The 14,127-nt window shown below is 50.3% G+C and overlaps 1 protein-coding gene across 12 annotated transcripts in view; it reads right to left on the bottom strand.

Annotated features, from left to right (window-relative positions):
• MYCBP2 (MYC binding protein 2) overlaps positions 1 to 14,127 on the bottom strand; it is a 3,160,061-nt gene that overhangs the window by 1,672,925 nt on the left and 1,473,009 nt on the right. For all 12 annotated transcript variants that reach the window (XM_069639721.1, XM_069639717.1, XM_069639718.1 and 9 more), the window contains one exon: positions 1,393 to 1,618. In XM_069639721.1, the coding sequence (XP_069495822.1) occupies positions 1,393 to 1,618 (226 nt within the window). The remainder of the gene's footprint in view (positions 1 to 1,392; positions 1,619 to 14,127) is intronic.

Here is a 14,127-nt window from a genome sequence, read left to right as displayed (position 1 = left end):
GATTGCAGGTGGATTGTTTTTTTTAGCTAATGTCATTCTTTGTCTTTTCCCTCCATTTTTTTCTTGTGTTGTTTCCCGATTGTTATCTAGAAGTTCTACGGCTGTTATTGCAAATTAAAAATATCAATGAAGAAATGTATTTATTTAAAATGTAGACTTCTATAGTATAATAAACTCAGGACATTCTACAGTGACAGTGTCAATCTGAAGAAAACTCAAAGAAATCAAAAGAAAGTACTCAAGCTTTCTGGGTAAGAACACTCAAGTCGGTCCTCCTATAAAGATAAAATAAAGGACACAGAGCAGAGGCAGAATGGATACAGAGGTATCTTTTTTAGTACAGAGCCACTGTCAGGAAAACTGGTTGGAGTATCACAGAGATAATTCCTGCAAGCCCAAAAAGGATAATCCCTCCACTCCCCATCTCTCCAGCAGGGAGGTGGTACACCACATTGGAGGAGGGCTAATTCCCTCCCATACCCAAGGGAGAGATGGATAGATCACAAACCGATGAGTTACTGAGCCCTGCAAGGAGACATAACTCAAAGACAGATTGCTAATAGGATACAGGAGAATCCTCACCCACAACTGGAAACACCTTTACTCTAACACCCATGGTTACCTGATAAGTGGGCCAAAGAAGGTGGATAGGTGAGGGATCTCGATGGGTTAATAGACCAAGGGAAGCACCTCCAACTGAACGAAGATGCAAAAAAGATCAGTTTGGAATGGACCTATTCCGAGCAACACTAGAAAAAGAACTAAAGAGACAAGGAGACAAACAGGATGGCTAGTGCAGAATGTTCCCAGGAGCAAGGTTTCACAGAAGAACAGAATAACCAAAGCAAATGCAGGAGAGGGCCAAGGCAGTAAACCAATCCAGTAGGCAGAAGTCAGGGTTAGGGCATAATAGATTCCCAAAATGCAACAACGGAAGCAGAGTCGACGTGTACAATTCAGGCCCAAAACAAAGATGCCAAAGTCCAATTGCCAGAAAAATCAAATAAGCTGAGCACTAGAGCAACAGACCACTGTCCTGCACTAATCTGGTGGGGAGCCACTGTTCTCAGAGGCACATGCCGGTTCATGCTGAGCGTCTGGACCCCAAAGAGCTGCAAGCCATCTACATGGCGTGGAAGTGTCAATATGGCATCAGGTCATCATGGATATTGTAGTACTTTCTTGAGATCTCCACACCAAAAAGACACTGGTTATGTTTTCATTCATAAAGGAGGATGACTCAAAATGATAATGGAACATAAGAGTTCATTCTAAAAATGTGAACTATGACTCAGTGTCAAACTAAATGAAAACAAGCAATGCTGAAAGGACTACAAATGTAAAACACTTCAAGACTGGACAGCCGAAAATAATGTTTTTTTCAGACGTTACCTGGTAAAACAAGTATCATGGTTGGCCAGCCAGCAGACCCAGAGAACTTCTTCAGCTCAATCCATGAGTTAAGGCTTTCATGGAGAGAGGCATGCTTCAGTGAAAACCCTGCGCCCTGAATCATACGTACAGGAATCATCAGACGCAGGACATCCTCCAACTGCGCTGTACCACACTGTGGGTCAAACTCTATTGAGATCCACCTCACACATTCTGGAAAAGATACCTGAAACAAAAGGAAGATGTTAAAACATTCTTCTTGGTTACAAGTTTTGAAAGTTCAACATGCATTGCAACAAAAGGACGAAATGAGAGTGAGCAACAATAGATGTTAGATAGCTTACATTTCTTTCTTTTTAAATGACTATAATAAAAAACTCTTGGTGTTGATCTGACATTTTTGATTGGTTGTTTAAATTAGAAACTTTTATCAAGATGACAACTTTGTATATGTAATGAGAAGAAGAACTTTGAAATCACCATGCTCCCACAGAGGATCCAACACATTTGTTTAGAAATAAATTGAATTCCGGGGGGGCGTGTTGCGTGTCTAATAAGATGGTGGCTTAGTGCCCTAGCTCATGCAACCCTGGCGCTCTCACCTGCCGCATCAGTCTCCTGGAGCTGCACTTTCTGGGCCTACAACTTAGTATAACAAGCTTGAGCAGGCCGACATTCACCAAGTGCCACAGACGTTGCATGAGACCCGGTCTCTTAATTACTTTGAATGGCTTGAGCTCTGCCGCGTTTACACACTGAGCAGCGGAGCACACTCTGGGGACGCCGTTGTTGGGACCATGGCGGAGCGTGATAGAGCGGCCCGTGCTGGGACGGGGAGAGAGCTGGCAGATCGCTCTGTTGCGGCAGAAAGGCCTGGGTACGGCAGTGGCTGCTCTGTGAGCTGCGAGATGGCCCTGCATTGTGGTCAGAGGCCACTGGGGCACTGGGACCACCATTACTATGTTGGATTCGCCACCTCAGGAGAAAGAAGACTGTGACTTCAGTGGCTCCAAGGTACCATCTGAACCATAGGGCTGATCCTCTCTGACACCCACTACTGCTGCTGCGGGACAACTGCACCTTTTCTAGATCCTGATCTGATTGAGTGCCTCCAATATCACGCAGACAATGGCAGAGTGAGCTGGGATACGTTATTTGGTCCTGCCAGGCTTCACACAGTGCAGTTTTAATATACTGCAGTGTGCGGTTTATGGTCTATCCATTGAATTTTTTGCATCAAGGGACATTTCCATCAAATTTTTTGCAACAAAAAAAATGTGCATCAAATGTATTGTTTTTGTTTATGGGGGGGCGTCCACCCCCAACCCATTGTTTTTTACCCTTCAAAACCCACCAAAAAAAAATAAATAAATTAACCCTTTGCCCCTCAAAAGAACAAGTTACTTTCTTACCTGGTAACATTCTTTCGATGGGATGGTCCGACGACCTATTCCATATCTATGACATGTAATCACCAGAGCTGTGCTGCTTCGGAAACTTTTTTCGGCGTCTGCGTCCTGCGTCGATGACGTCGATGCGCCATCGTCGAGGACCTCCTCCGATGTCCGACGTCATCCGATGTGATAAGTAGGACGCACGACACCCGTAGCCTCAGTTATAGTTTTTTCCCCCAGAACGTGTGACATTAGTCAACTGCCAGTCAGACACCAAGGCCTTGCGGAACGTAAGCTGCAATCGCAAAATAAATTCTGCAGCGGGGAAGGCAGGGAGGGAGCGATATGGAATACGTCGTCGGACCATCCCATCGAAAGAACCTTACCAGGTAAGAAAGTAACTTGTTCGTCGAGGGGATTGGGTCCTCCGACGTATTCCATATCTATGACAGACTCCCAAAGCAGTACCAGAGCAAGGAGGAGGGAAAGAATTTAGAATCAAAATTTAGAATTGCCAATCAAATAGCAGAGCAAAGGACCGCCTTGCCAAAGGCCAGATCCTGTCCTCGGATGGAATCGAGGGAATAGTGACATACAAATGTATGTACTGAAGCCCAGGTGGCTGCATCACAGATGTTGCGAATAGGAACACCCCTCTGCAAGGCAGTAGATGCAGCCATACCCCTGGTAGAATGGGCCCGCAAGCCAGCCGGTGGGTCCTTACCCGGCAAGCGGTAACACTCCGAGATGGCCAAAATAATCCAGCGAGACAAATTCTGTTTCGTCACAGCTTGTCCCAAACGCTTTCCAGCGTAACCAATAAAGAGTTGATCGTCCACTCTGACCCGGTACATGCGTGAAACATAAAAGCTTAAAGCTCGCCTAGGATCAAGCCTATGGAGCCTCTCCTCTTCCTTACCAGGATGCAGAGGAGGATAGAATGCCGGAAGAACAACCTTCTGGGCCAAATGAAATTCCGTCACTACCTTCGGAAGAAAAGAAGGACGAACTCTAAGGACAACCCTGACCTTGTGAAATACAGTGAAGGGTGGCTTAACTGAAAGTGCCTGTAACTCACTCACTCTGCGAGCGGAAGTAACCGCAACCAAAAACACAGTTTTCAGAGTTAACAGCCTCAAAGGGCAAGAATGTAAAGGCTCAAACGGAGCACCCATAAGAAACTTAAGAACAAGGTTTAAATCCCAACCGGGCACCAGGAAAGGTGACAGAGGGAACAAATTAGTCAGCCCTTTCAGAAACTGTGAAATTAAAGGGATTTTAAAGTAGGAACACTCTTCAGACGAGCGCTTAAAGATGGACAGCGCCGCCAGGTAACCTTTAATGGTACCCACTTGCAAGCCCCTGTGGGCCAAAGAAAGTAAAAAGGACAGAACCATGGGGATGTCACATGCAAAAGGATCCACATTCTGAACTCTGCACCAGTCGCAGAACTTACGCCAACGGCAACGGTACAGAGACTTTGTTGCTGGCCTTCGGGCCGAGAGCAACACCTCCATCACGTCTTCAGGGAGGTCCCAATCCTTATACCTCAACCTTTCAGAAGCCAAGCGTGAAGGTTAAGGGATCGGACCTCTGGATGGAGAACCTGACCCCCCTCCCGTGAGAGCAGTTCGTCTCGGTAGGGAAGACGACGTGGAGGGCAGATGGACAAGTCGAGAAGGTCCGGGTACCACGTCCTCCGAGCCCACGGCGGAGCAATGAGGATCATCCGGGAACCGAATTTCCGTAACCTCCGCAGCACTTGCGGGATGACGGGGACTGGAGGAAACGCATACAGCAGCGGGAACGACCACTCCACCACGAACGTGTCTCCTAAGGCTCCTTTTGGAGGAAATTCCCGCGAGCAGAACCTCTCGCACTTCCGGTTGACACTGGAGGCGAAGAGATCCACTTGAGGGGTACCCCAAAGGGCGAAGATCTCCAGGAGAATCTCCTGAGCCAACTCCCACTCGTGAGAGATCATGCTCTGCCTGCTCAGAGCGTCCGCCGTCACGTTTTCGTCTCCGGCCAGATGAACTGCCGAGATCGAAACTTCCTGCTGGATGGCCCAGAACTCGAGCTGCATCGCCTCCCTGCACAGAGGAAGTGACCCTGCCCCCCCTTTTTTGTTGAGGTAGTGCATGGCCACTGTGTTGTCCGTCAGGATCAGGACATTCCTTCCTCGCACAGTCGGCAGAAAAGCCTTCAGGGCTAGCCTGACGGCCCTCAGCTCCAACAGATTGATATGGAGTCTGGACTCCAACGGAGACCAACGACCGCTGACTGTCAGCCCGTTGGCATGAGCTCCCCATCCCATGAGAGATGCATCCGTCACCATCGTCACCTCCGGCCAGGGAAGCCAAAATGGAGCCCCCTTCATCAAGTTGCCTTCGACGGCCCACCACAGAAGGTCCCGGGCGACCGAGGGCGGGACCTGAACCGGGTCCGACATCCTGTCGGAGGACTGCGACCATTGCGTCTTGAGCGCCCACTGCAAAGATCTCATCCGCAGGCGAGCCTCTGGCACCAGAAGAATGCAGGATGCCATGAGGCCGAGCAACCTCAAGAACTCGAACGCTGGGAGCGTCTGGGCATGCTGAAACTTGTGCACCATCTGCTGAATGTGAAGAGCCCTCACCTGGGGAGGAAAACACTGCCCCAGGGAAGTGTCGAGCACTGCTCCGATGTACTGGAGCCGCTGTGTTGGCGTCAAATGGGACTTCTTTAAATTGAGGGAGAAGCCCAGCCTGTGAAGGGAGTGGCAGGTGACGGACAGATGATCCAGGACTTGCTCGGGAGAGCTCCCCCTGATCAACCAATCGTCCAGGTAGGGGTAGACGTGAATCCCCCCTTGCCTGAGATGCGCTGCCACCACCACCATGAGCTTGGTGAAAACCCTCGGGGCGGAGGTCAATCCGAACAGCAGGACCCGAAACTGAAAGTGCGAGTCGCCAACCGCGAACCTCAGGTACTTCTTGTGCTTGGGATGGATCGGCACATGGAAGTAAGCATCCTTGAGGTCGAGAGACACAACCAGTCCTGAAGCTGAAGGGCCCGGAGGACTTGAGAGAGAGTAACCATCTTGAACTTGTCCTTCCTGAGGAGTTTGTTAAAACCACGCAAGTCCATGATGGGTCTCAATCCCCCGTCTTTCTTTGAAATCAAAAAATAAGGGGAATACCAACCCTTGTTCCTCTCCGCTACAGGCACCAGTTCTATGGCGCCTTTCTCCAGCAGGGCTTGAATTTCCTGAGCAAGGAGCAGATCCGGACTCTGCAAAGAGAGGTTCCCTGGTGGATTGTCGCGAGGCCTGTGCCGAAAGGGAAGACAGTAGCCGTGGGTTATGATCTCCATAACCCACACATCTGAAGTAATGGCACGCCACTCTACAAGATGCTGCACCAGCCTTCCCCCAACTGGCGAACCATGGGACATGACCTCATGACTGAGCGGTAGCGGCGTTACCTGAGGGCAAAGAGGCAACTTCCCGAGCGGCCTTGGCACCACGGGTACCCTGACATCCACCTCTGGTACCCCTGCGTCGGCCTCTTTGACTGCCAGCTCCTCTTGCTTTACTGAAGGATGAGTAATAGCGAAAGGAACCACCCTCCATTGCTGTCCCCTAGGACAAAAAGGCGGAGGTTGGCGAACTGCAGCGCCCAACGACTTCGCTGCAGCTTTTGAGGTCTGCAACCTCTCAAGGCTCTCGTCAGCCTTGCTGCCAAAAAGGTGTTCATCGTCAAAGGGCATGTTGAGGAGCCGGGACTGCACATCAGGAGCAAACCCCGACTTCCGCAACCACGCAAACCTGCGTATCACGGTGCTCGCCGCCATGGACCTGCTGACGCATTCAGCCATGTCCAAACCAGACTGAACGGACTTACACATGGCATCCTTACCATCCTGGACCATAGCAAGGAAACCATCCCGTTCGTCCCCTTCGGGAATATGTTCAGCCGCTAACGCTACACAGTTCCACAGAGTGTGTGTGTGAAACGAGACAAGGCACAAATGGAGTTGGCCGCCTGAAGCGCCATACCACCAGAAGAAAACACTTTCTTCGCCCAGCCATCAAAATGTTTGTCGTCCCTATCAGGAGGGATGGTAGGGTACGACGCCTGCCTTTCCAGGGCCGTGGCCATCTGCACCACCAAACTCTCCGGAGTGGGGTGCCTGGTCAAATAGCAGGGGTCGCTACTGGCTGGACGGTATTTTCGCGACAAGGACCTGCCCACCGCCGGGAGACTCTCCGGAGCAGTCCAAGCCGCCGCCACCCTTCTCTGTAAAGCCATATGGAACGGCAGTACCGGGTCAGTTGGGGGACCAACATCAAGGATGTCCGTGAGATCATCCTGCACAAACTCCCCTGGGGGAGCAGACCATCCCAAGTACTCGGAAACCCTAGCCATAAGGCGCCGGTACGAGGAATCGGCATGAGAGCCAGGCTCAGGCCTACAAAACTCCACCTCCGGAGAGGTGTCCAGTCCACTGGCATCATGCAGTGACTGCCTCAAATCGTCAAACTGACTATGGCCTGAGACAATTTCATCTGGAACCTGACTAGGAACCAGGCCATCAGAATCCTCATCCACCTCCGAAATATATTCCAGGTGGCGAAAAGAAGGCACCCGAGAGTGCTTGCTCTTAACCAGAGCCTTCCTAGGGGGTTCCCCCATACCACGGGGTACCTCCGACACGCCGGCCTCGAAAGGCGTCGAGGGCGTCGAGAGAACAGGCATCGGCGCCGAGAGGATCGGCGTCGACGTCAGATGCTGCGCCGCCAGCATCGACGGCGTCGACACAGTCCTCGAAGCCGGAGCTCCGAGCGTGTCCTTCGACGACCTGAGTGTCGACGGCTTCGACGACTTCCTCGGAGCTGGAGCCTCGAGGAAGCCTGTCGACGCCCTCGACGCCTCAGACGTCGATGTCTTCCTCGAAGACAACACAGGTGCACACGGTCTCAAACGCGTCGAGGACCGAGACCTGGAATGGGTACGTCGAGAACGAGTCCCCTTGTCCGAACGGGACCTCTCCCGTGACTCGTGCCGACCACTCTTGCGAGCAGTGTCTCTCTACCTCTCACGACCGACCCCACTCGGGGGCACGGACGGCTTAGTACCCTGCGACTCGAGAATCCCCAGCATTTTCTTCCCGAAGGAAGCCCATTCCTCCGGCGTCGCACGGCTGGTGGGGTAAGCGACGTGCCGGGCAGAGTCCTCCGAAGAGGACCTGGAAGACGACCGCTGTCGGCGCTTCCGAGAATGCCTCGAAGAGGCCGAGGAGTGGCGAGACCGACTCCTAGAAGGAGACCCACAAGACTTCTGACGATGACGCGGAGAGTCACCTCTCGAATCATCCGTCGAAAGCCCCGCAGACTTCGACTTCCGGGGCTTGGACACCCGACCTACCGACAACTTCTTCTTACGTTCACGTAAGGCTTTGGACGTGAGCGACTGGCAGTCGATACAGTCATCCGTGTCGTGGGCCTCCCTGAGGCACCAGAGGCAGGCGTCGTGCGAGTCCGTCACCGACATCTTGGACCCACACTCCCCGCACTTCTTGAAGCCCGGACGCGGGGTTGAAGACGAAGTAGAAGACATCTTCACACGAAGGATTTTCTCACAAAAACGAACAGGTTCGAAGAACCGAGAAGAACAGAACTCCAAAGAGTCGAGGCGTTAACCGAGATTCACGAAGCAACACGTTCGCGGAAAAAACAGAACTGAGGCTACAGGTGTCGTGTGTCCTACTTATCACATCGGATGACGTCGGAGGAGGTCCTCGACGACGGCACACCGGCGCATCGACGCAGGACGCAGAAAAAAGTTTCCGAAGCAGCACAGCTGTGGTGATTACATGTTAGATATGGAATACGTCGTAGGACCCAATCCCCTCGAAACATGCATTCGATGCATATTTTTTCATTGCAAACACATCGATGCAAATGCATTTGATGTATAGACTTTCGATGGATATACTAGATACTGCAGTGTGATAGTGGACTGCTGCCTGCTTATGTAACGGGGCGAGCTGTGTACATTTGATCACGCAATCTGAATGACACCTGGCCTAGTAGGATCATTGTCTGTCCTCCCTTTGTCCCCCGCCCCTTGCCTCGCTGCACCTTGAAACACTTGTGTATAGGTGCGTTATAAATGCCATATCATATCACCCCTATTCCCCTGCTGCTTGAACTGTACCACCCAAGGTACACTATGTCAGCAGCGCCTGCTGTAACTTGGCTATAGGGTGCAGTCTACACAGTTTATCCATAGTCACCGTGCTTTGAGACTGCGGTCATACTACTCATATGGACATGGTGACCCTGTGTAAGAGCTGGGGGTACCCATACTTTCAGGTATCCCTTTGCTGGACGCTGTGGTTCAGGTTTCTGCACCCTGTCTGTTGTGCTGCTTTTTCCCCTACCCCTTGTAAGCAGTGGTAGGCAGCTGCCTGGAAGGAGGGGTGGCTGCTGAGGATTGGTGAACTGGAGAGACGGAAATGATGAAGGGCGCCAGTAGGAAACCAAGCTCTATCAATATGTTTGCGAAGGCCACCCCAAAGGCGGCGCCCACAGAAGAAAATACAGATTCGGAAAAGCTCTCAGAAACGCAACGTACGATGGCCTGCATGCAGGAGGGCATCTCAGCTATACACACTAAGCTAAATTACATGAATGGAATAATCAGCTCCATCAAGGCTCACATGGAGAAAACAGACCTACTATTAACAGAGGCGAGAGTGAGCACTGTGGAAGATGATGGGCCCGATCACGAGTTGACAGGTATCCCGGCTGGGATACCGCCCAACTATAGTAGCGTTAGGGCCCACCGGTCTGAAGCTTTTATAGCCAGACCACAGGTTGGGCGCGAATTGTTAATCCCCATTCGGTCCATTGGACCCGATGGGGAATTTTCGACGTAAATACTGCATGGTTATACCTCTGGCGGTAATTGCGTCAAAAATGGGAAGTCAGACTTGTGATAGGGCCAGCCCTTAAATGTGGCAGTAATACCGTTTGCTGCATTAAGGGCTCCTGGCGAACGTGTCTATGCTGAAGGTAGACGTCGCCTCGTTGGCAAAGCAGGTGCAAGTGGTCACTAGGAAAAGTGACGATCGAGTCCAGATCGCGCCTCAACAACATCCGGATCATGGGAGTCAAGGAGGACAACTTAGATGGCTCCATGGAGGACTTTGTAGAGCACACTATCGTAACCTTGCTAAATACCCCTACATTGTCCCCTCAATTTGTGGTGGAGCAGGCCCACTGTTCTCTAGCGCCTAAACCCAAACCTGGTGCGCCACCCCGTCCTTTAATAGCCCTCTTGCACAAGTACCGCGACAGGGATGCTATTCTGCGGGCAGCACAGGAAAAGGTCAAGCTCTTTTTGGGCTACAGGCTAAATATTTACCCTGACTTTTCAGTGGCGGTGCAGCAGGAAAGTAAGTCCTTTATGTCAGTAAAGAAGAGGTTCCGCGAACGGGGCAGGAATGATGTATCCTGCCAAGTTACGCATTGAGAGCGGCGGCAAGACATACAAGACAGAGGAGGCGATGACATTTCTAGATAAACGATCTCCTGGGTAGTGATACTCCTAAATTTTTTTGTCCGCTCGCAATGCAGGGTTTTTGCGTTCCATCTCTGGGGGCCTCCACGGATTTTCAGTTGCTTTGATGTTGTCAATGCAGAGTGGAGCATTCAGCGCCACCATACCTAGATAGTGGGCCACTGGCCTTTCATGTTCTTGTACTGTTACTCAGGAGACACATTAATGTTCAACACCCTGTTCTTGCAGTTTGTGATAGATCCCGGGTTGCTACCCGTGCGCCGGCCTCTGAAACACTTGTTTATGAGCGCAATACAAATAAAATATCATATCATGCAAGTTTGCAAAGTTACCAGGGTTGGTTTCTATGGGCGATGTATCCTCCCAATTGGGGGGAGGGGGGGAGTAAAGGGGAAGAGAGTGGGGAAGACACCACCAGCTAAGCAGAGGGGGACACAGTTATCATTGCTACTCAAAGGTCCCGGCAGGGCACCATATGTGCCTTGGTCACACATGGCTAGAAACAACTTGATGGAGGCCTTACCATTGCTTGCAGCAGGAGCCTGTAAATGGTTATATGCGCTTAAAAACAGACCACAGGCATTACACTGGTGATAGGAGACATTAAAAGTTTATTTGCTGCATTACTAGGAGATCAAGCGGATGAGTGTTGGAAAAGACTGGGTATCGTGGGATATGGGTAGGTGATGACAACCATGATGGGGTGCAGTTTAACAATTGTCAGGCCAATGTGTGGGCTGCATTAAGAGCAGCATATCCTGATACATTGTGCATACACTGGATTGTGGTGCGCACTATAAAAGAGGATCCGAACAAAACATACTCCCGATTCAGGAGATGTATAGGTCAGAGACAGGGCAATCATGGGATAAGACTATAGCAATATTTTACCACATGTTAAAGCAAGGGGGTTCCCAAAGAAGTGCAGAAGGAACTGGACATGGTAGTGGGGATTGAGGCGCAGGGTTGGGCAGAGATTCAGGTGATTATAGTACATCATTGCAGGCGAAGGCAGGACAAAGAGAAGGAAGTGGTAGAAAATTCACAGAAGGCTGAACCGAAGCTAGTGCAGAGGAAATTAGAGAAGTTGAGCATAGAAGGAGAAGTGATTTCCCATTTGTGCTGAACCCGGACACGATTCTCTGCAATATACCGACTGAGAGCACACACTTTACAATCGCCGATTTAAAAAAATGCATTCTGTTCCATTCCATTGCACCCCGATTCTCAATATTTACCATGTTTACCTATCGCAAGCAAAGGTTCCAACACACTAGATTTCCTTAAGGATTGTGCGAGTCACCCAGTATTATTAACAGAGTATTACACATGGATTTTGGCAATATACATGTACAGAGTACGGTCATTCAGTATGTAGATGACTTCTTAGTGTGCAGCACAACAGAAGAATTATGTCGAGCGGATTCAATTACACTGTTGCAATTGCTCGCAAAGGATACAAAGTAGATGAGGACAAAATGCAGTACCGTCAGAAAGAGGTAGTGTATTTGGGACAAATATACTTGAAGGGAAAATATTAACACCAGAAAGAGCAGCAGCAGTACAGAACACACCAGTCATTACAGTGACAGAAATGCAGCAGTTCTTGATGTTGTGCAACTGCAGGAACTCAATGAGGCACAAAAAAGGAAAGGGTCACTTACATGGAGAGGAGAAAATAGAACATGTTTTCAGGAACTCAAATATGCCATAAGCAACACACCAGTACTGGCAACCCCTTTTTACACCAAGGCATTTTATTTGTTTTCACATTCCAATGGACAAGTAATGACTGCTGTATTAGCTTATAACACATACTACAGTTGCATTTTCAGGCTCCCTTCCACCACTTCCTCTCCTTCTCTCATCTCTGACTGTCTGTCTGCTATCCAGGATTGGATTGCCGCCAATGATCTCTGCCTTAATGCCAGTAAGACCGAAATGTTCCTCATCGGCACACCTGCTCCCTCCTTTCCGGTCACCCTCTGGCCTGCCTCTCTTGGCCTGCTTCCTGCTCCCACCTGTGAGGCTAAAAACCCCCATTGTCATCTTCGACTCCACACTCTCCTTTTCTCCTCACATCTCTGACATCTATAAGTCACACTACCAGCTGCACCTCCTCAGAGGTATTCTTCCTTTCCTTCCCCCAGAAGCTCACGGTCTCCAGAGCACTGGTGCTCTGTAGTCTGGACTACTGCAACAGCCTCTTCCTAAATCTGCCTGCTTCTACTCTCCGCCCTCTGCAACTCATCCAGAACAGGACTGCAAGACTTATCCTTGGCCTCAAGCCCAGGGATCGTATCTCTCCAGGACTGAAATATTTGAACTGGCTCCCAGTGGCTGCAAGGATTAAGTTCAAACCCTCTGCATTGTCCACAAGGCCTTCTGGGCTTGGGGCCTCAATACCTTCAACTCACTCTTCCTGCATATCTTACTTCCCAAGCTCTTCGCTCATTCGCCTCCAATTCCCTCAGGGTCAGTCGCTTCTCCAAGCAACACGTTGATGGTAGATCTCTTTCTTCAGCTGGGGTCTCCGTCTGGAACAGCCTCCCTGCCTCCGTGAAACTTGAGGAGAACCATCTCCGGTTCCGGAAGCACCTCAAAACCTTCCTCTTTGCTTCTGCTTTCTCTCCTTCTCACCCCTGCTGAATTCCTGGCTGAATCTGAATCTGCACTAGTCACCTGGCCACCCTCTGATCTCGGGCTCAGGTCCCATCCTCTGCTAGTTGCACCCATGCACTGCCTCCCTGGCATCCCCTGCACTTGGGGACTGTTTTCTGTATCCCTACAGCCCCCTACCAGCACCTGACGCAGATGTTTGCACTTATTATTGCACTTGCCACCAGCTGGCCGCACTTTTATTTATTGCTTTATTTTTATTGATTCTATTTATTTTTTACTGTTGTTCCCATGTATTGCACTGCACCCTCCCCCCGCACTTTTCCCCTTTCCCCTCCCCTGTACTTGCGCGATCTCAATGTCACCTGGCCTAGTACGATCATGGTCTCGGTCTTCCCTCTGCTCCCCCTCCCTTGCCTCGTCGCGCCTTGAAACACTTGTGTATAGGTGCGTTATAAATGCCATATATTAGATTCAGTGATGCAGGGTCAATTCCCTTCCGAACAAGCACTGGCCGCTGTAACCTTTGCGTTGAAAAATCAGCAGGTGGCAGCTAAGTGTTTGGAGATGTCTGGAGGAGATAGTGAATCGTACTACAGTGGATGGCTGCTGGTTGCTGTTACTAGAGGAAACAATGTGCCATCTCTAACTGATTTTCCCATAAAACCCTGACTCAGCGAAGTGGCAGCTAATTGTTTGGAGTTGTTTGGTAGGGGTTGACGGGTGCTTGGCTCAACTGAGTTTGCCTTCCGGGACCAGTGGTTGCTTACTGCATCCACCCCGGCCCCTGGTACCGCCCTGCCTTGACTGTCGCTTAAGATCACCATGTTAGTTTGGCTGCCTTCAGGTAGAGCTGTGGGCCTTTATCCGTCACCACCGTTATCCCTGCCGCTACGTACAGAACATTCAGCGTTTCATGCAGTAAGGCACAGTTTGGTGGGAAGGAAACAGTGGTTCAGACATTATGTTTACTCTTTCTATCTTTTTATACAATGCCAACTTTGAGGAGCAAATCCGGTCTCCTCAAAGAGACTCCAGGTATTGAACCAAGACAGGATTGCGTACACGGCCGTGCCTGGTGGGGAGAAAATGCGGATGACAGAAGTTCAGTCCTCTCACTTTTTGTCTAAAAAGAGTCTTCTCCACTGGTCTGT

Source organism: Ambystoma mexicanum, chromosome 7q, assembly GCF_040938575.1.
Source record: "Ambystoma mexicanum isolate Mex_15411 chromosome 7q, UKY_AmexF1_1, whole genome shotgun sequence".
NCBI classification, from domain to species: domain Eukaryota; kingdom Metazoa; phylum Chordata; class Amphibia; order Caudata; family Ambystomatidae; genus Ambystoma; species Ambystoma mexicanum.
Note: the sequence above shows the minus strand (reverse complement) of the source record. Positions and strands in the feature narration are given on the sequence as shown.